The sequence below is a fragment of the Passer domesticus genome, chromosome 2, assembly GCF_036417665.1.
Source record: "Passer domesticus isolate bPasDom1 chromosome 2, bPasDom1.hap1, whole genome shotgun sequence".
Classification (NCBI taxonomy): domain Eukaryota; kingdom Metazoa; phylum Chordata; class Aves; order Passeriformes; family Passeridae; genus Passer; species Passer domesticus.
Genome location: NC_087475.1, coordinates 63,818,251 through 63,837,520, shown reverse-complemented (window position 1 = coordinate 63,837,520; position 19,270 = coordinate 63,818,251). Strand labels below are relative to the sequence as shown.

The 19,270-nt window shown below is 40.6% G+C and overlaps 1 protein-coding gene across 5 annotated transcripts in view; it reads left to right on the top strand.

The window, feature by feature from the left end:
- Positions 1-19,270, top strand: part of CAB39L (calcium binding protein 39 like) — a 59,212-nt gene that overhangs the window by 23,038 nt on the left and 16,904 nt on the right. For 4 of the 5 annotated variants that reach the window (XM_064408804.1, XM_064408803.1, XM_064408802.1 and 1 more), the window contains 3 exons: positions 2,262-2,410; positions 12,580-12,744; positions 16,972-17,090. In XM_064408804.1, the coding sequence (XP_064264874.1) occupies positions 2,309-2,410; positions 12,580-12,744; positions 16,972-17,090 (386 nt within the window). In that variant the 5' untranslated portion in view covers positions 2,262-2,308. The remainder of the gene's footprint in view (positions 1-2,261; positions 2,411-12,579; positions 12,745-16,971; positions 17,091-19,270) is intronic. The other variant, XM_064408806.1, reaches the window with a different exon arrangement.

Sequence of the window (19,270 nt, the reverse complement as noted above, 5' to 3'; positions counted from 1 at the left end):
AGCTCATGAGTACTTAATTTAAAAATCTATTTATCTCCCCCTTTGCTTTTCTTTGTGTGAAGACTTCTGAGAAGAAAAGATGACTTTAGCAATCTGAATATACCTACCCCACCCTGGATGAAAATAATTATTTTCTGAAATACGACTTGCCTGTTAAACTCCTGATTTCAGACTCTCTCTGTCTTGCATCATCACATCCTCATGCCATGCCTTCAGGATAATAAAAACTTGCAGAATCGGGTCCTTCTCAAAGTGTCTTATTTATCTTAAAGTGGATTATTTATCTCCTATTTGCACCACATTTGGGACTACGGAGTGCTTGGTGCTTGCTAGCAGCATCTAAACAGCTTTATTGTGGCATCACAGTCTTTTCCAGTGCTTGTATGTGCCCCAAAGGGTCACTTGTTAGTACACCCAGGCTTCAACCTCGCTCCTTGTCAGGCTCAGGTGGGACTCTGCTCTGGTCACTGCTGCTGCCAGAACTTGCACCTCTGAGCTGCATGGCAGCAGGACCCTGCAGCTGGGGGCTCAGCTGAGTGAAGGTCATGTAGCCAAAACTGGAGAAATAAAAATGAGTTTGAACAGGACCGTGAGGAGCTTGAAAATGGGAACTTGAGAGTGGTGAGGTTTCAGGCACTGAATGTGAAAATATCCCTGTAAAACTGACCTAGCAACAAATGAGAAGCTATATACAAACTCACCTATTTTGGGCACTGTAAAAGAACTTTTAGTTTAAATAAGACATTCAAAAATATTTCCTGTGTGTCGTAGAAACTCTTCTTGTAAAGATACTCTGCAGAAGTGTTTTTAAATTATTTCAATAAGATATTAGAACAAAATCTGTATAGATTTTGCTTTTAAAATTTGAATTAATTTTGTACTTGGCTGTTTTATATGGCTACTATTTATAGTTGCAATAGAATGTATGCCTAATCTGGGTATTAATTCCATAGGTTATTTGGGGATTAGTAACACATGGATGTATGGCTCAAATGGGATCATATTTCCTGATGGACTCTGTAGTGTGCCCATAGTAACAATGAAGCATGAGAGGAGCTGGTTCTTTGGGACCACTGGGTTTTCTTTACACTGTGTGTATTGTGCTTCTTTAGTTCTCTTATTTGAAACCTCTCGTATAAAGCTTTTTTTAATTGCAAATTTTGGATAATAATGGGATTGAAGTGGTTTGTGTGTGTATTTATGCTTTCACAACTAATTGTAATTGTGTGTGTGGAGGAATTGTGATGTTTTTCTTTTGTTGTGGAAGGAGATGAAAGTTTGAGATTATTTTTTGGTTTTTGATTTTTTTTTCTTTCCTTTTACCTCTTTTTTATTGTACAAACGGGAATGCAGTCCAGAACAGTGCTGAGCTTCTGAACCAGAACATATTCCCATCTGTAGTCAGTCATTGACTTCAATAGATCTTTGTATTGGACCCTCAGCAAAACCCATAAGAATTCACAGCCTAAGCAGAAACTGAGTTGCTTGGTTTCTTTCATATAGAAATACAGTGATGTAGACTTTGCCTTTCTAACCATACAGAAGAAGAATGTTTCAAATTAAACAAACAATTGATTTTCATTAAAATTCTCAGTCTGTCGTTTAAATGTAATGAATGTGTTTATGTTTATATTTGGGCCTGATCCTCTGTTCTTTATTTAACTCAGGCAATATTCTACACCAGTGAGACCTGACCCACAGATTCTTGAAGTCTGTCAGATTTAGGGGATAGCTTAAACTGCTTCCTCTCAAGGTCCCCTAGGCTGTCAAAGCAAAGCAGCTGCAGAAGAAGGAGAGATGGCAGAGAAGCTGGGACTGCAATTTGCAATGCTTTAAACAAAGGGTGCTTTTGCTGTGCTGGCACCTACAGTTGGATTTCTGCACTGTGATGGAGCTGGTGAAGTCTGACAGAAACCCACATGGGAAATCTAGTGCAGCCTGCCAGGTGTGGGGTGTCCAAAATACATTGGACATAGGCATGGACTTGCTGGAGTGCTGACCTGTGGGTCAGAGCTTCCTGCAGGAAGCATCCAGCTCCTGTGCAGGTGCTGAGTAGTTGCTTTTCATGTTCTAATGGTGCCTTGTGAATCCTCAATGAACTTGCAAGACCTACACATGAGAGCTTTCACTGCTCCGCTGGGTGGCTGAAGCAGAGTGTAGTGCCTGAGGTGCAACATTTTCTTGTTCAAAGTGCTATGTGTGTTTTTATTGCGTTTTTGTATAAATCTTAAAAGCTGTTTTTGCTTGTTGTTTGATTTAAGGCAGTCCTCTTCTATCCTGAAGGAAGAAATCCAGGTGAAGGAAGACCATGCCTTTGTTTAGTAAATCGCACAAAAATCCTGCTGAGATTGTGAAAGTTCTGAAAGAAAACATGGCCATATTGGAGAAACAAGAAAAAAAGACAGACAAGGTATGAGGTAACGTTTTAGAAGACCAATAAGGTTTTTATGCTGGGGAACAGCAGAATAATGGGAATAACACTGTGTTTGGTCACTGCCCTGACTCTGCGAGTGCTTGCCTGTGGATGTAGCTGTGTGTTTGAATGGTTCTGCTGAAATCAGGGGGCTTTTGCATAAATAAAATACATAAAATCTGGGGCTCAGACAGAAAATGCTGAGATCCAGGAGCCTCAGACAAAACAAAGGGTGATCTCTCACTACTTCAAACAGTAATGAATCCAGCAAAACAGCTTGGAAGGCTGTGTGAAAACTATTTTACTGTTAATGGTGTTAGCAGGATAACAAATGAGGTTGCCAATTAATGTGTAGGTATCCACAGAAAAAAAATCTACTTCTGATGCATGCTGTTTCCAGAAACCAAGAAATCTGTATATGTCCAGATGTGTATAAAAGAGATCTCACCCTGTTCATCCTTTGTAGTGTTCTGGGTGCCAGTGCTTCCTAAAAGAGCTGTGCTACTCATTTTCTATTTATAGTGCTAGGCTTTTCCTAATATTACTGCTCTCTTCTAATTCCATGACACAGACTCGAGTTACTTTTGCTGCTTTTCCAGTGACCACTTGATAGGTACAACCCAACACACAAAATCCTCCCAGTTAGGAATTTGAACCTGCATAATTTTTTAAATTTTTTTTTTTCTTTTAATTTTATTTTTTGCATCTGAGACTCTGGCTCTCTACACTATTGCTGTGGTAGAAGTATATGGTTTTAGTTAACAACAGATTAATTTTAACTTAAAGTGATTGCCAGTGGAAGCAGAAATAGCTGATAAGAGACACTAATAATTTTCCATGGAGCTGATGTTTGCATGCGTGCATGTTGCACTTCCCCCACCTTGTGCAGGAAGTTGCATGAAAACAAACCCAACCCAAAACGTAGCCCTTTACACCCGTGGTGAAATCCTCTTGAAAGTTTTTGGTTCAAAGCAAGTGGCTCAGAGTGTGTTAATTATGTAAGGTAAGTCACATGGATTTCTGGGAGGTCTCTGGTATTTGATGTTTCATTCTGAAATACCTTCAGTAACCTGAGAACAGAGAGAATTTGACTCTGAACTAAAACATAAAATAAGTAACTAAATAAATCAACAGAATCTGTTCTGCCCTGCTGAATTCATCCTTTGGAGCCTGATTAAAGAAGACTTTCAAAGCAGAAATTCCATACTTGTATTTCTTTTTGATCTGCTTTGCAAAGTGACTCCTTAGGGTTGTGGGTTTGAGAATTTTTGGCTTGGAGCTGGTTTGTATATTTGGGTGTCAGTGACAAGGAGAAATTCAGACTTCTTAGAAAATGGAGTGCTCAATGTAAATTTTTTGTGGAAGTCAGAACAGCTGGTGTGTGTTTTCCTCACAGAGCAAAAGATACAGAATGTTTCCCTGGCATATTAGAATGGAAACAGCTCGTGAACTTACTGGTGCTTATTTTACAGGAAAGGGCTGATTTTCACTTAGTTTTTGTGTACTTCATTGCTGTGGGGTAGAGGCTGTTCCTGGGGTGAATGGGGGTGATCGGGGGAGACGAGAGAGGGGGACAAGGCAGTCCCTTCAACAGCAAGGCAGAAGGTGAGGAAAGCCTTTGTTTAGATTGGTTTGAGCTTATGTGGCCAGTTGACTCAGGACTTTGTGCTATGATGTCAAGGAAGCACATAGTGTCCTTTTCCTTGCAGAAGGAAGGGTTTGAGAGTCCTTGGCAGTTCTGCCTTTCATCTAAAGTGTTCCACTGAGCTGTCCTGAAATAAATACCTGTTAAAGAAAATAGCTAAGTTTATTCTCCTGAGTTTATGGAAGTAAATCATAAGGACTATCTTTAGTACTGAGATGGTGATAAACCTTAAAAACTGGCAGGAAAAATAGCTCTTGCAAAACCACCCAGCCCAATCACACCTGCTGCTATCCATTCAGGTTTGTGAACTTAGTAATGCCATTTCTAGGTGTTGTTTGCCGTTTGAGTTGGAGAAGACAATGGGAAAACTTTCAGTGGCCCACAGGTTTTCAAAATATACTCAGTAATGCTAATGAGTAGTGTCTTTTCATGAGAATGATTGGAGAAATGCAACTGAAAACAAAAGCAAAGAGAAGCAAAGCACAGTGCTGTACTCTGTGCTCTTGAAAACCTAGCAAGGTTTTTAACTTTACCTCCAATTTGATTTCTGGAGGGAGAAGAAATTTGTCAAACTTTCATGAAAGAGCCTAGTGGTTTAGCCACTGCAAGAGCCAGAGACCCTGGGTGTCTCAGAGCTGGGTTTGGACCCTGTAGCCCTGTGACCTGAGAGGTTTGCAGCTCAGGGCTGTCCAGTTTTTCAGATTTCTAGCTCCTAGTCTGCTGTAAGAACTAAAAGAGTATTGTTATGCCTGACCATAAAACCAAGGCTCCCAACACTTCCAGGGTACAACTCCAGAGCATCCCTGATTTTGCGTGCAAAGTAGTTTCCAACTAGGACTTGCTTCAGATGCTTAAACAAGAAGATTTATCCAGTGACAATTAAGCTGTTATTGTAGTACAGTCAATGTGGTATGTGGGCTGAGACAGCTAAAAGCTGCTAATACAGGCAGAATTGGCAGAGAAGTGGGACAAAGCCTGAATTAACTGCAGGGCTGGCAGAGAACCTCCTTTCCTTTCCAGCTGAGAAATCATGTGAGGTGAAGATGCCATGGGCAGCCAGGAGGGCACAAGGTCAGACAGAGAGGGGCTTGATGCTTCTAATAGAGCTTTGTGCAACTTTCAGCAGGAATCATCTGTGTCTGGGAGGGGATGCTTTAAATAATGCAGAAAGGATCATTCCTGCCAAGCTACGCAGAGCACAGGTAGGGAACTTTGCAGCAGAGCAATTAAGACTTCTCAGGTAATGGGAAGAGGGTGGAGGATATAACTTGATAGACAGATGCAGAGAAGCCAGTTGCAAGTATAAAGGAAATTCTACATCTTTTCCAAGGCATTTACACATGCACACACAATACACAGAGGTTTGCACTCTTCCTTCATGATGCTTTTTGTTACTGATGGAATAGTACCTATTCAAGCTTTAACTAAACTCTGTTGACTGCACTAGCATCTGTCTCCTTAGATAAGGATTGAATTTGACCCACTTTCTCCACGTGTCTAATTTTTTTAAACTATTAATGTGTGTTGTGTTGCCATAGTGCTTTCTGATGCTTTTTAAACACACCCAACTGAAAAACAGGCTAAGTGTTGATGTTTGGTTCTTTTTTATGTGGGCTTTCTTGTTTGTTTGCTTGCATGGCTATATGCGTGCTTAAAGCTTTGCCATTTTCTCAGCTACATTTTGATGGCTGATAGACATCAGGTTGAGAAGTGCCAGCACATCTGGCTCCTTTTCTTCTGAAGTGCTCTTTCTAAAAAACTTGTTTTTACAAATTTTTAAAAATAATATTTGTTTTAAAGAAGGGATTGCAGCACTGGCAAATTTAATGCAATAATTGGGAGACTAAGTAGAGTAAGAGAGAGCTGAAAAAGTGGACTAAAATGTTCTTTATCAACAATCCTCCTCTCTTCCAACATCTGAAATAAAATAAGGTGTTCTTGGAGCATATACAATTGCTGACATCCTGTTGGGGCTTTGATGTGGTGAAGAACACTTAATTAAGTTTTATTGCAGTATTATATAAATGTCATTACAATTTAATCTCAGTTATGCAGAACCAATCAGTCTTTGAATTTAATGAGAAATGCCCACTCTGGAACTACCTAAAAAAGCAGGAAATTATTTAAATACATAGTAAAGAAAGCCTTCAGAGCTTAGGCTCTCTTCCTTCTTAGTGGCACAAACTCCTATAGCATTTGGAGGATGCATGTGAATAGGGATGAAGAGAAGAGAAGCCACGATACCAAAAGGTCATACCTGCTGAACCTGAGGAAGAATGGACAGCGTGTGACACTCTGGTCACACTGCTTCATTTATTGCTGGTGTGTCACCGTGTCTTTGTTGCTGGCTAATTGTAAAGGAGCATTGATAGAAAGGGTGCCTAACTGACCTCACAAAAAAGAGGTGTGACACCCTGGCTTCTCAAAGCCTTGTGTTCAGGTGCTGAGCCAGAACACAAAGCACAAAGCAGTGTGGGTGGCATCCAGTTTGTCCCTGCAGGACGTCCTTGAGCACATCACCCTCCCGCTGCTAACCAAACACCTTTGGGCGCGGCAGCCTGACTCAGTGCCATCTGTGGTGCCTACAGGTTTGGTAACATTTTCTGAGCCTGCCCTGCAGCAAAAGCCTTCCAAGTGTCACAGGCTTTTAATTGAGTGCAGCAAACGGGTCTGAGGTTGGTTGAAACTTGGTCTAATCTTTGCATGTGGTCTAGATGGGCCGAAAGATTCGCAGTTTCTGGTAGAGCTGATCCAAGACAAGGGTTTATTGTGGAAAATGAACCTAAATACATTAGAGCAGGTTCAGAGCACTGTGCTGAGTGCTTTCCTGTCAGGCAGAACTGCAGGCTGCAGTGCCTTTAGTCAGTGTTCAGAAGCATAGTGAAGCGAGATGTAAAAATAACCTGAAGTGTCGCGCTTCTGCCCCTTTCACTTAAATCTCTCTAACAAGACTTCTCCTTCAGGTAGGTCACTGCAATCTGTCCTCCCTTTCATCTCCACTTGCTGTAACAAATTTGGTGTAGTTCAGAAGGGTCAGGAGAGCAGCATTTTATTAAGGCTACAATTAAAAGACTTCAACATATCTGGAACAAATACTTCTATCAATAAATCCTGCTTTTTTACACAGCAACAAGGAAGCCATTCCTGCCTGCTGTTCACCTTGCTGGCTGCTGCATGGGTAAAGCTCTGGGGACTGGTGTGTGAGATGAGGTGCATGCAGAAGGCTCTGTGTGCATTTGCATGGAAGAACCGTTGCGTGACTGCCGGGAACGAGAATATCCATGGATGCGATTCTGCAGCTGCCAGAGCCAATTGCAAAATTGCTTTCCATTTCATTGCTGCACACAGAAACCAAGGGAATGAGATAAGAAGGGTTTGGCACCCCTTCCCCCTCGCTCTGTGTGTCCTGGGGTTTTGTGGAGCGTTTCATGTTTCAGCTTCCCTGTTCTGCTAAGGCCTGTTGTTGCTCTAGAGGTGGGAGAAACTCCAGATACTATCAGGTTCTGGTGCCAAGAGTTTAAACCTGTCTCTTCTGGTTGCTTTTATTTTTTAAGGACCTTCAGAACCTTTAGTTCTGTCTTAAGTGCAGGCTTAACAGTGGGAAAGGAATTTATGTCCAGGTGGGGCAAAGCTGCCTTGTCCATTTGATCATACATCCTTTCAAAAGGCGTTTCCCTGCTGTGCTTGCTTGCCCAAATTGTCTTTGCCAGCTTCCTTGAGTACTAGTCCATAATGTTTTGCTAAGTAACAGATGTCAGGCCTCCTGATCCAAAATATCCACAATTTGTCCCTGTAGATCCATTCAGCATGAAATTGCATCAAGAATAAGTCAGTTGGGGTGATCTCTGAAGTTAGGTGGTTGCTTGATTCAGATTCTGCTAATGGCTTTTCTTGGGAATCCTTACAGTTGCATGTAGAGAGAGCTGCATTGGCACTGCTTTTTAGGAGAAAAATTGGTTTGAATCACACAGTGAGAATATTTTTAAACCAGATAAGACCAAATCAAGGAGCTCTATGCTTTTAGTTGCAATATATAGCATGGAGTACTGGCAGATCACTGAATCACACATTGGAGTGTTTAACATCGCACTGGCAGGCATCTCTGTGTGTTACTGTCTGCTGCTGTGCAAGAGAGAAAAACAGTTTATAGAGAGATTTTGGAATCTGGGAATGAGCTAGGTACACAGAAAGAACCTGTATGTGCATATTTGCCATATTCTTGTGGCTGTCCCCTCCACAGCCTATCCCACACTTGAAGATCAATCAGTCTTTCAGGGAAGACATTTTTCATGTAGAATTTCAGGGAATCATTTTTCCGTAAGCTCCTTTCTTTGTGTTATGTTCCCGTTATGTCAACAGTGACAAAACTTTGATCTGTGAGGAAAATAAACCAGAACAATCTTCAACTTACAACATTTCCAGCTCTGGTTGAAGCTGTTGTAGGTTTAGAAAGACACATAAATACTCACAAAAATCAGCTTTATGAGGAGGGGATGTTGAACATGTTTATACTTTAACATAGAGAAGTTGTGCAGGCTTATCTATACTGTCTGTTTTCCATCTCCACGCCTGTTGTGGATTGTCTAGTCCAGTAGGGTTGGCAGAGTAACCCAAGGATTGTTAGATTTCAACATTTACACAAAATCCTGTCTTTCAAAGTGGACCTAAAAACCTCTTGTGGGGTTGATGGTCATTATAAACTACACTCTGAGGATACAGACTCAGTTCCTGTTGGAAAGACTGGAAACTTGGCTTAGGAGGTTGAGATCCTGACATTTGTGCAGTGCAAGCAGCTAAACTTGTGTGTGTGCTGGGAATCAGCTTGTATTTAATTCTCACTTTTTTGTCCCTACCTGCAACTTGTGACTGTCCAAAGTTCAGTATATCCCACTTTTGACATTAGTATGTCTATGTATAAACTGTTCTGTTTAGCATTATGTGTTTAGTTTTCTTCTTTCCTCCTTTTTTCCTCTCTATTCACAAGTGCCTTCCTAAATATAATGGCATAAACTCAGTCATGATGGAGAGGACTTGTACCTAGAGGACAAAAGGAAAATCTGGAAATAAGATTGTGCCTAATTGCAAGAGTGAGGCAAATGGCTGAAGTGCTTTTTCATGAAATTGTTTCTTTTGCACTGTAACTTCTGCTGGAGTGATGGTTGCAGCACTCTGACATTGTTGCTCTTGCCACTGATGGAAAATAAATAGCAGCATGGAAGTCATAATAGACTTAGGGGTTTCTAGTGAATCCTTTGTATTTTTTTGTCCCTGAAATTCTGTTTGTGACACCACTGGGGGCAGGATGTCTTGCTGAGGCTTTTTGTTGGTTTTTGCAATTTTTCCTAAAGAGGTTCAGGACTGGTCTGACTTCTTATGCAGATATGTTTCTGTCATCTTGTATTTTCCATGTATTTGAGTGAATAAATGTGCTTTGTTGTTTGTTTTGGACAGATGTGGGGTCTTTGGATCTTGGAATGCCTTTTTTTCTCTGAGTATTAAGAAAGTTTCCATCCCAGAAACAGTGCTTATGTACTTAAAGTATTATTCTAAAATTGCTGTGAGATTAAGTGGAAATGTCAAAACGGAGGCTGTTAATTTAAGAATCTGTGTTTGGGATTATGGTTTTCCTCCAGATATGTTATGAAGGATATCCACTGAGGAGCAATCCTTAGATTTGACCGTGGATAACTTTTGGTGGAGAGTAGCACATCAAAACACCGACCATGGAGAGGCTGTGAAGGGAGAGGAAGTGACACATGAAATGTAAATTGCATGTGGAAAAGCTGAGGAGACTTGTGGATGGGATGGCAGGTGATTAGAGAAATCAGCTGTGGTGGCCACTTCTGCCCACCAGCACCAGTGCTCTATGTTTCATTTTCTCACACTGTACTTTCTGGCCTCCTTTTTGAGAATTAAACCTAAAGCTGAGTCCTGCTGACCTTTTTTCTACATATCAGAAAGGACTACTTATACTTGAAAGAAAAGTGATTAATTTTTTTAACTACAGCATGCCAGAGATATTCACACCCAGCCCAGCAGAAAGGGTGGAAAGCCAAAAATGTATGAGCTTTGCCTTTAAAATGAAAATATTTCCCTAGCTCTTATAAAGATTTAGAGCTGTAGTTTCTAAGATAGAGCCCCTGTTGTTAATCCCATCTGTACTCTGTGGGATATCTCAAGTGACACACGACTAACATTTGAGGTAAAAATAGGCTCTTTTGCTGAGTGATGGTAAGGAACATGAAGACTGCTGCTGTTAGAAGTTATCACACAGTCATGCTCATTTACACGCTGCTCATGCTGACCTATCTCAGCCAGCAGAAATCTGCAAGTAGGTATGAAGAGACTGGAGGAGAGCAGCTCTTTATGCTGTGCAAAATCAGTGCTTAAAACTTCCAGGAAGCTGCAATGTAAAGGTGGCTTTTCACTGTGGCTGGTTTTGGGTTTTTTTAGGGCTTCTAGGGTTTTTGTATCATTTTTATTCACTAATGTGAATAAAATCTGTGATTGAAAATGTTGGGAGATCAGCAGCAGGTGGGAGATACCTCTTCAGAGCACTGTGATGGGGTGGTATTTCAAAGCATGATGTTTTTCCTTTCAATGTGAGAGATATATAGAAATTATTGATGTGGCTTTGAATATCCATTAATTTCCAGTTAGCTTTTACAATTCACTCTTGGGTTTTCTGTGTTTGTCTTGATTTTTTTTTTCCACCTGCTATGCTAACAAAAGGCTAACTTCAAGTTAAGGTTTTTCAAAGATGTGAAATGCTGTCTTCAGCATCCTGCCTGTCAGTTTGCTGTCATTCTCAGCTTTGCTTTCAGACCTGTTCCTTACTTCCTTCCCACTCCCTGCCAAAGAATCCAATTGGCTTTGCTGCAGGTCATGTTTGTATTAAATATAACCCAACCCAGAAGGAGCCATTGCCTCTGTAGCCCCATGGCTGGAGCAGGTGGGATTTACAGCACACACATCCACATGAAAAAAATGACTCCTTTCCATCAGAGCCTTTATTTGTTCAAAGTGGAGCATAGCTCTGAGGAGCGTGGAGCCAGAGCTGCCATCCTGTAGCCAGCATCCTTTTCCTTGGGAATGGGTATTGCCACTCACATCTGATTTAAACCTGCTGACTGCATGGATGCTGAGCTGTTACCTGTTTACAGGCATGTCTCTTTCCTTTCCCTGTTGTAATCCTTCAGGTCAAGGTTCTTTGTAAGGTAATTCTGATTCATCCTCTACGTTAGGTACCTGAAACATTGCACAGAATTAGTATACTCTAGATGGGAGCAAAAGATGTGAAAGATCTATTTTACTTCACTTGGTGGCAGCTGTGGAACTTTACTAAGGCAAATTATTTAATTTAAATTTCTCAACCTGAGACTGAAGTGCCTGTGTGCTCAGTGAGCAAATCCCTTGTGGAAGATGCTGGCTCAAACCACACCTGATGAGGAGAAATGAGATGAGGCAATGTGAAGCGGTCAAGCTTTGGCTGGGATAAAGTGAATATTTTTCCTAGTAGTTGCTAAAGTGCTGTGTTTGGAATTTAGGATAAGAATAAAGTTGGTAACATTCTAAAAACTAAAAAGTTGTTGCAGAGCAGTGCTTACACTATGTCAGGGCCTTTTCTGCTCTTCAGCCCTCCCCACCAGCGAGTGGTTTGGGGGCACAAGAAGCTGGGAGGGGACACAGCTGGGACAGCTGTGGGCCAAAGGGATATTCCATAGCACATGGCATTGTGCTCAGTACAGGATGCTGGCTGGACCCTGGTGCTGAGCAAGTGCACTGTGCATCACTTGGTGTTTATTATTGTTATTGTTTTTATTGCTGCTATTTCTTCCTTCCTTTTCTATCCTATTAAGCTATCTTTATCTCAACCTAAACATTTATTTCCTCCCCCCAGTTCCTTTCCCCATCCTGCTGGGGGGGGGTGTGCCAGTGGCTGTGTGGTGTCAGCTGCCTGCTGGGCTAAGCAGTGCCACAGGGCTGTGAGGATTTATTTGTGTTGCCAGCAGAGGAGCTGGGACAGCCCATCAGGAAGCAGTGGGTGGGGAGGCAGCCCAGCAGCCACCCTCTGGTGGGAGCAGCCACCTGCCTTGGCACCTTCTTCTGGCACCTTCATCTTGCCCCACGTGTGCCGTGGAGCCCGCTGGGGGAGACAGGGGCAGCAACAGTGAAATTGCTGCTGCCTCTGCAGGGCTGTGCCTGCCTCCAAACGTGCTAAAGGATCTCTCTGGTGCTGGCTGGTAATTGCTCTCTTGGCCCTGTTTTGTGCCCGTGGTGTGTAAGTGATGGTGTGTCATGTATAAATTGAATTTTTCTTGTGTGAGGCCTGCAGGGTACAGTGTGGACGCTCCAGCCTCCATGGTTACCTAAAATTCTGTTATCATTTTGCAATAGATAATGATCATTGTAAGTACATTTAGAAACATTTGTTTTGAAATGCATGCCTTTTAAAAGAACATCTTTTTTTTCCCCTTGTTTCATTTTTTAAAAACAAACCCCATCATCTGCTGGCGAAAAGGCATCGGAGGAAGTGTCAAAATCTCTGCAAGCAATGAAAGAAATTCTGTGTGGGACCACAGACAAAGAGCCACCCACAGAAATCGTGGCCCAGCTGGCACAAGAGCTCTACAACAGTGGCCTTCTAGTGACCCTTATTGCCAACCTGCAGCTGATAGATTTTGAGGTAGGTCAGCATCCATAAACTTTTTTCAACTCCTTGGTCTTGGTGTTGTCAGTGACTAGAGCCATATTTTTCTGAAGCCTAAATAACTTCATTGTGTTCAAAACTGTTTTCCACAGGCTGAAGAAAGTTGCTGCTCTAGATTGGCTGGTGTCCTGAAAGACACTGGCAGTAAATCTGATTTTTTTAAATTAAAACAAAAAATATAAAGAAGTATTTCCATGTGTATCCAAACAAGATAGGGCATGGTGCTGGGAATGCTGTCTAGGACCAACCTTGTAAACTGTAGGGATGGTGTTTAGGATAGTGCTACTAGAGCTACCTGCTGTCTCTGAAGAGTGTCCAATTTAGAGAGGGTTCAGGGACATGGAATAAAAAATAATTGGAAGCATGGATAATTTCATGTGACAAACACTGGAAGAATTAAAATTGTTTAGTTGAGAGGAAAGGAATTGAAAAACCTGATAAAAACATACAGCAGGTCACAAGGTAATTTGGGTATCCCCCTATTAATTGTTTTGATTAAAAGAATAAAGGAATATAACATTTTTTTCAGATATTAGAAAGATTAATTGAAAGATAGATTAATAGAGAGGTATAAAGATTAATATGAACGTATATGTATATATATTATTTAATTTCATATATTTAAATATGAAATTATATATTCTTTGGAATTTCTTGCCAGCTTTGTTGTTAAACCAAAAACCTACTAAACAATTGCTATGACAACTGAACTTGCTTGTAAGTAAGGAGAAGAGTGATTGTAGCAAAGATTGCAGTAACTCAGGATAATATCAATGCTGTTCATTTGCTGTTGACTGGTAGGGATGGGAATAAACTCTGTCACTGTCAGGCCATTGTCATTCTGTGGTTTGCACTCAGCTGGGATAGTGCCCCAGGGAATGCTGTTTTGAGTTCCATGATTTCTGTGCCTCCTGGGCTGGGGATTCCTCACAAGTGTCCAACCACCAGCGGGAAATCCCCAGCGCCCGGGAGCCAAACCTCCACTGCTGAGGTCTGGAACAGGAGCAGTACCCAATGTACAGGCAGCTGCTGGAGAGAAAAATCAGTTTCTCAAAGAGATCTGATGCTCTCAGAGACACCCTTTGTGGGAGTCATGTGTAGAAGTTATTTTCTTTCCGTTTTGTAAATGAATGAAAAGGAGGAAAATGGGTGATTTATATTTCATTTTTCCCACTGCACCCCTTACCACCAGTAAATCCAGAATCAAGGACTGATTTACTTATTTTGTATTACTTTTTGAAAATTGAATGTATCAATTTTTAAATTTTTTTTTTGTGGAATTCTCTCACTCTTGCTTGGGTCTTAAGTTCAGGAGGTTTTTTTTAATGCTTTGTCTTCTCTGTGCCTCCTCTGGTTACTGTTAAATGTCTAATTACAAAAATACTCAAACCCCAACAACCCAAGCCCTTAAAAAACCCTTTAAGAGAAATGGAGAAGGGGGGAGGAGAAGATACTGTAAGCACAGAAGGGACACTTCTGCATTTTTTTAGTTACATGACAGTCTGTATTGCTTTTGCCAGAAAAAAATTCTGTATCAACATATTGAGCATGCAGTCTTTAAAAGCAAGCCCTGGATGAAATACCTAATCTGTTGCTGAATTGCTGTTGTTACAAACAATTCTCATAATTGTTATTGCAAAATATATTTTTTATTAATTGCAAAAGCTTTCCAATCATTTAGCTAAGCTGTTGTACATGTTTTTTGGACAAAACACTAGAAACCAAATGTCACTAAACAAGATGACAGTAAGAGCATGTGCTGCTTTGTCTTCATGTCTTCCCACTGACTTTTCCAGTTTATCAACTTTTCTGTTTCCATTTTGTTATATTGGTGGCTACAGCTGGTGTCTAAGTTGCTTCATTGCACAAGCAATTTCATTGCACTCTAACATGCAAGTAATTTTGTTAACCCATATGTAATGGTAAAAAGCAGCTCATAACCTACTGAAAATCTGATTTCTGAAGGCAATAATGTTACTTTGCTTTGTCCTGATTCCCTGTGTCCTCTTCACCAACCCTGCTGCCCACTTTGATTCCAATTTTTCACAGCTGAACTTCCCTTTGAAAATATGTTTTCCAAGACAAAGTAGGGGAGACTTCCATCACACATCCATCACACATCCATAGAAGACACAGGTTTATTGCTTCTGTCACTCAACAAACAAGACATAATTTCAGTGATGATATTGTTTTGAAGCATTAAAGTCAGGTTTGGGCAGGAGCCCAGAATCAAGATCAGACTGGCTTTTCAGAAATTTAAAATATTACATTTATTTTTGAACTTTAAAGAACTGAGGCAAATGTGCAAACAGCAGAAGTCAACTGAAAATGTAGATGTTACTGTGTGTAAGCCTAAGGGTTCACAAACTGCAAAGCCCCTAAAATAGGCAGTAAATAACTAAAAGCCCAGGACTGCTGATTTTATAATCTTTCCCCTGCTTTGCATTGAAACACTGGCTAAATTATGGTATAGGTATTATACAATTTTTACTTACGTAATGCATCCTTGTCAGGGTTTTTTATTCTTGTCTAGCCACTTTCTCTTCGTGCCACCTTATCTTGGCCATATGTATTTCATTATAAGGTAAAATTCAATTGCAGATCCAAGTAAGGAATGTTTCAAAAGTACTCCTACAATTTTAGTGTATGTCAGGTGGTGAGGGAAATCTGTGGTGGTTCCTTTATTTGCTTTCATTCCCTCCTGGAGAACCCATGGAGATCAACTCTGGCTTTCCCTATCACTGATCTCTAGAAAATTAGCTATAATTGGATACACATATCTAGATACCTAGATATCTATATTTCTAGATATCTGTATCTATCCCCTCTCTGCTCATGGATATTATGCTGCAATGCACACAGTATTAAGTAACTAGTATAAAATTCAGCATAGCAGAGAAAATCACTTGATTTACCTCACCCTTTCAACAGCTCTTCTCCGTCTGAATTGTTTTCATCTTGGAGTTACTGCTGAAGCCCGTGGGGATCACAGGATTCCAGGCATATGATATGGGTGTTGTAAAGATAGGGGAGAATGGGATGCCTTTATACAGAATTAGCCTATTTGAAATTATGTCCAAGGGTCAAAAAAAGTGTTGCAGACAAAGGCAGATGGACTGGCCTGCGCTGATTTGATTCTCCTGTTTAATTCCCAGAGTCTCCAAGTCTCCAAGCCAGCTGGGCTGGATCAAGTAGGAAGGCAGAATATTTTGTGTTCCTCAGCACTGATTTATTTGTAGAGGTGAAACCAGGGAATTTTCCTCCGTGTGAAACTCTCTGCTCCTTGGCTTCAAACATTCAATAATTTCTCTGCCAAGGAATGTTTGTCCTCCCAAGACAGATCAATCAGCATGTACAGATTATAAGTGACCTTTTGCTTTAGCTTGCCCTGTGCATGGTGCCCTGCTGTTGACTCAGTGCCTTGGTTACTGGTCCTTAGTGCAGCCTTCTCTCACCTCCCTTAAGTCCACATCAATTTGTCTGCTGTGCCAGGGGAGAAAGTGGCGGGGGAGGGTGTGGATTTCTAATGCAAGATGTACTGGTGAACCCTCTGACTGAACAGAACATGACTTAGAAAGACCTTCTGGAAAGCTGTTTGCACAGGGAAGCATTTGAAGACAGGCTGTGATTGTGTAGAGAGGTGCATACAGCACAACATCAAGACAGAGAGAAGGATTTTGATTTGGTTTTGAAGTTTTGATTAAAGCAGAGATATGCACATGATGCAGCTGTTTTATTGGTAGCAGTTATTTCATTTTCCATGGTCAATAATGGGCAGTTTAAACTGAACCCTGATTTTCAGAAATGTAATCACACTTGGAGTTGTTTGCACTGGACTGATAAAAAGCTTTAGCTTTTTAAGTGTAGGCAGTGTGGCAGTGGTTTGGTACCAGCTCTGTTACTCACATTTGGGGGCTGCAGGAGTAACAGCACACACGGCAGCAGCAGGCTTGGCTCAGGGTACTGGCTTGCTTTTATGGTGCTTTTGTGTTGCTATTTGAAATAGCCAGGGATTTGTGTGGCAGTGTAAGAGGCATGCACATCTTCATTTAGGGACAAAAAGGTGCAAATGGGACTGGGGAAGTCAGGAGCCTTCAGGGCCCCTGGAAGGAGGAAGTCTTCTTTAAGCTTTACATCAGTGTTATAGTGAATGTTTGTTTTCTCATGTTTTTCTAACAAAGATATATTTTGCTTCTTTAACAGGGCAAAAAGGATGTTTCCCAGATATTCAACAACATCTTGAGAAGACAAATTGGCACGCGCAGCCCTACTGTGGAGTACATTAGTGCCCATCCACATATCCTATTCATGCTTCTAAAAGGGTAGGTGCTTTAATTTGAGTTTCATTAAAGAGCATTGCCTGGAACATGCTGGCATTGCAGTTGATCTACTTTCTCACTTTTAGTTTTTTAAAAAAAAAAAGGATTTTCAGATTTTGTTCCAGCTTTCTTAATCTTTTTTCATATTGACTTTCTTTCTATGGAACTCTATACGTTTTAATGATCAGATTATTTAATTTGTCTGTTGTTTCTTCTCCAAACTTCATGTTGAAATAATTATGTGCTGGTTGTTTTTGACTGCACAGTCAAGAGATGTGTACTTCATTTCTCACCATGAACTCTCGTGTAGCATTGCTGGTGACTGCTCAGGTTCATTTAGACATTTTTGCATTGCAGGAGTGACCAGCAGTGGTGTCTGTAAATAACTGGAGTCAAACTGGAGCACTGAGTGGTAGAACAGAAAGAAGCAAAAATGCATTAAAAAAGTAGTTGTGCCTGTGGGACAGACTTCTCCAATGCTTGTGGCCACAAGTGAACTTCAACTTTAAATTCCTTCTGTAATTAACTCCACAACTTTCAGCATTAAATATTTTTTTGGTCTTTTAAATGTCAGGACAGTGATGATAATTCTCTCCATCATTATTACAAATAGTTTTTAATTTCCTATGTATATACAATAATTTTCTTCCCTTTTCTCTGTCTTTGTTTTTTTCAGTTTTTCACTCATTTTGATCCTGCACATTGAGCATGTATCACTACCATATGTCTGGGCTTTATTTAAAGATAAAAAATATTTTTGGATTATGTCCCAAATTTTCTTTGGCATCTGTAGCAACCAGGAATATTAAGGTGATAGTAAAGTTTTTATGTATATATCCTTCTGACAGACATTTTACAGTAAGTGACCTGAGCTGGTGGATGAATTTAAATAGAATCACTAAGATGCTTTTTTTTTGAGAATCTTGCTGCATGCAGGAATGTGTCTGTGGTCCTTGGGCTCCTTGTTCATCATGTCCTGACTAGTCCTCTGCAGCTCAGAATTGCCATTTCTGGAATGTCTTGTTAAAAATGCAGTTGAATCTGTCAGTAGAAGCCTAGAGCCCTAGAAGCTGCAGGACTGGGAAACAAGCACCTCATATTAGACACCACCACATAAAAATGTGACTTGAGGACATGTTTTCTTATTTATTTAATGCTGAATGAATTATACTATTTGTACTATATAGATATATATTTATATATTGCTACAGCAAATATAGGAAATTAAATTCTGCTAAAGGAAAGTGAGTTTGGCTGACTTGTGCCATTCTGTGTTTGTTACATGACATCACATTACCTGGAGAGAGAAAAAAATCACCTCTACCATGACTATAAAATAAATGGCTCAAGACTATTGTGACTGTGGTACTTCCATTGGATGCAAAATTTCCTCTGGCCCGTGTCAGTCCCCAAAAGCAAAAGGTTTCTTTTTTGTGGCTTAATGTGAGCTCTGCTGGGTGGGAAGGATCTTCAATCAGAGCTCCCACCCAGTGTTTCCTGTCTCATACTCCAGTGGAACTGCCAACTTCAGATAACAGTTCCTACCTTTTAGGCTTCGTTTTACTTGTTGACTGCTTCCTTCCAGCTTCTCAGCTTCAGAAAACACACAGCATATAGTTCACTTTTTAAAAAATTTTCTTTCATTTGTGTGGGTTATTTGACTTTGCTGCTGTATGAAGACTTGCTTTAATAGCATCTTCTTTTCTGTGTGCAGGCTTTGTGTGTAGGATTTCAGATGAGTACAGTATTTGGTGTACATAGAGAACCAGTTGTATTTGGGCCAGTTTTTTGCTCCGGTGTCAGCCTATTGCATTAGCCCAGAAATAACTTTGTCCTTTGTAATTTAAAATATTTTCTCTTTAGGACAGTGACTGTTGAGGACTTAGTTTATGGCACTTGCATTGTTTCTCTCAAATGACAAATTTAGAAGCTTCTTTGTGAATATATATCTATAAATCTATAGATCTATATATCTATATCTCATGCCACATGCTATCTCTACCCTAGACACTGCCCCAGCCTGTGTTGTGATGACCTCTTCACATCACAGCTCAGTTAAAGCTTTAATGGTGTATTGGCTGAGGCTGTAGAATGCCCCTTGAGTTTATCCAAGGATGAACTCAGGCTACACAAGTAATGTAAAGTCAGATCAGAATACATCTGTTTAAGACCTTGTGTCTCCC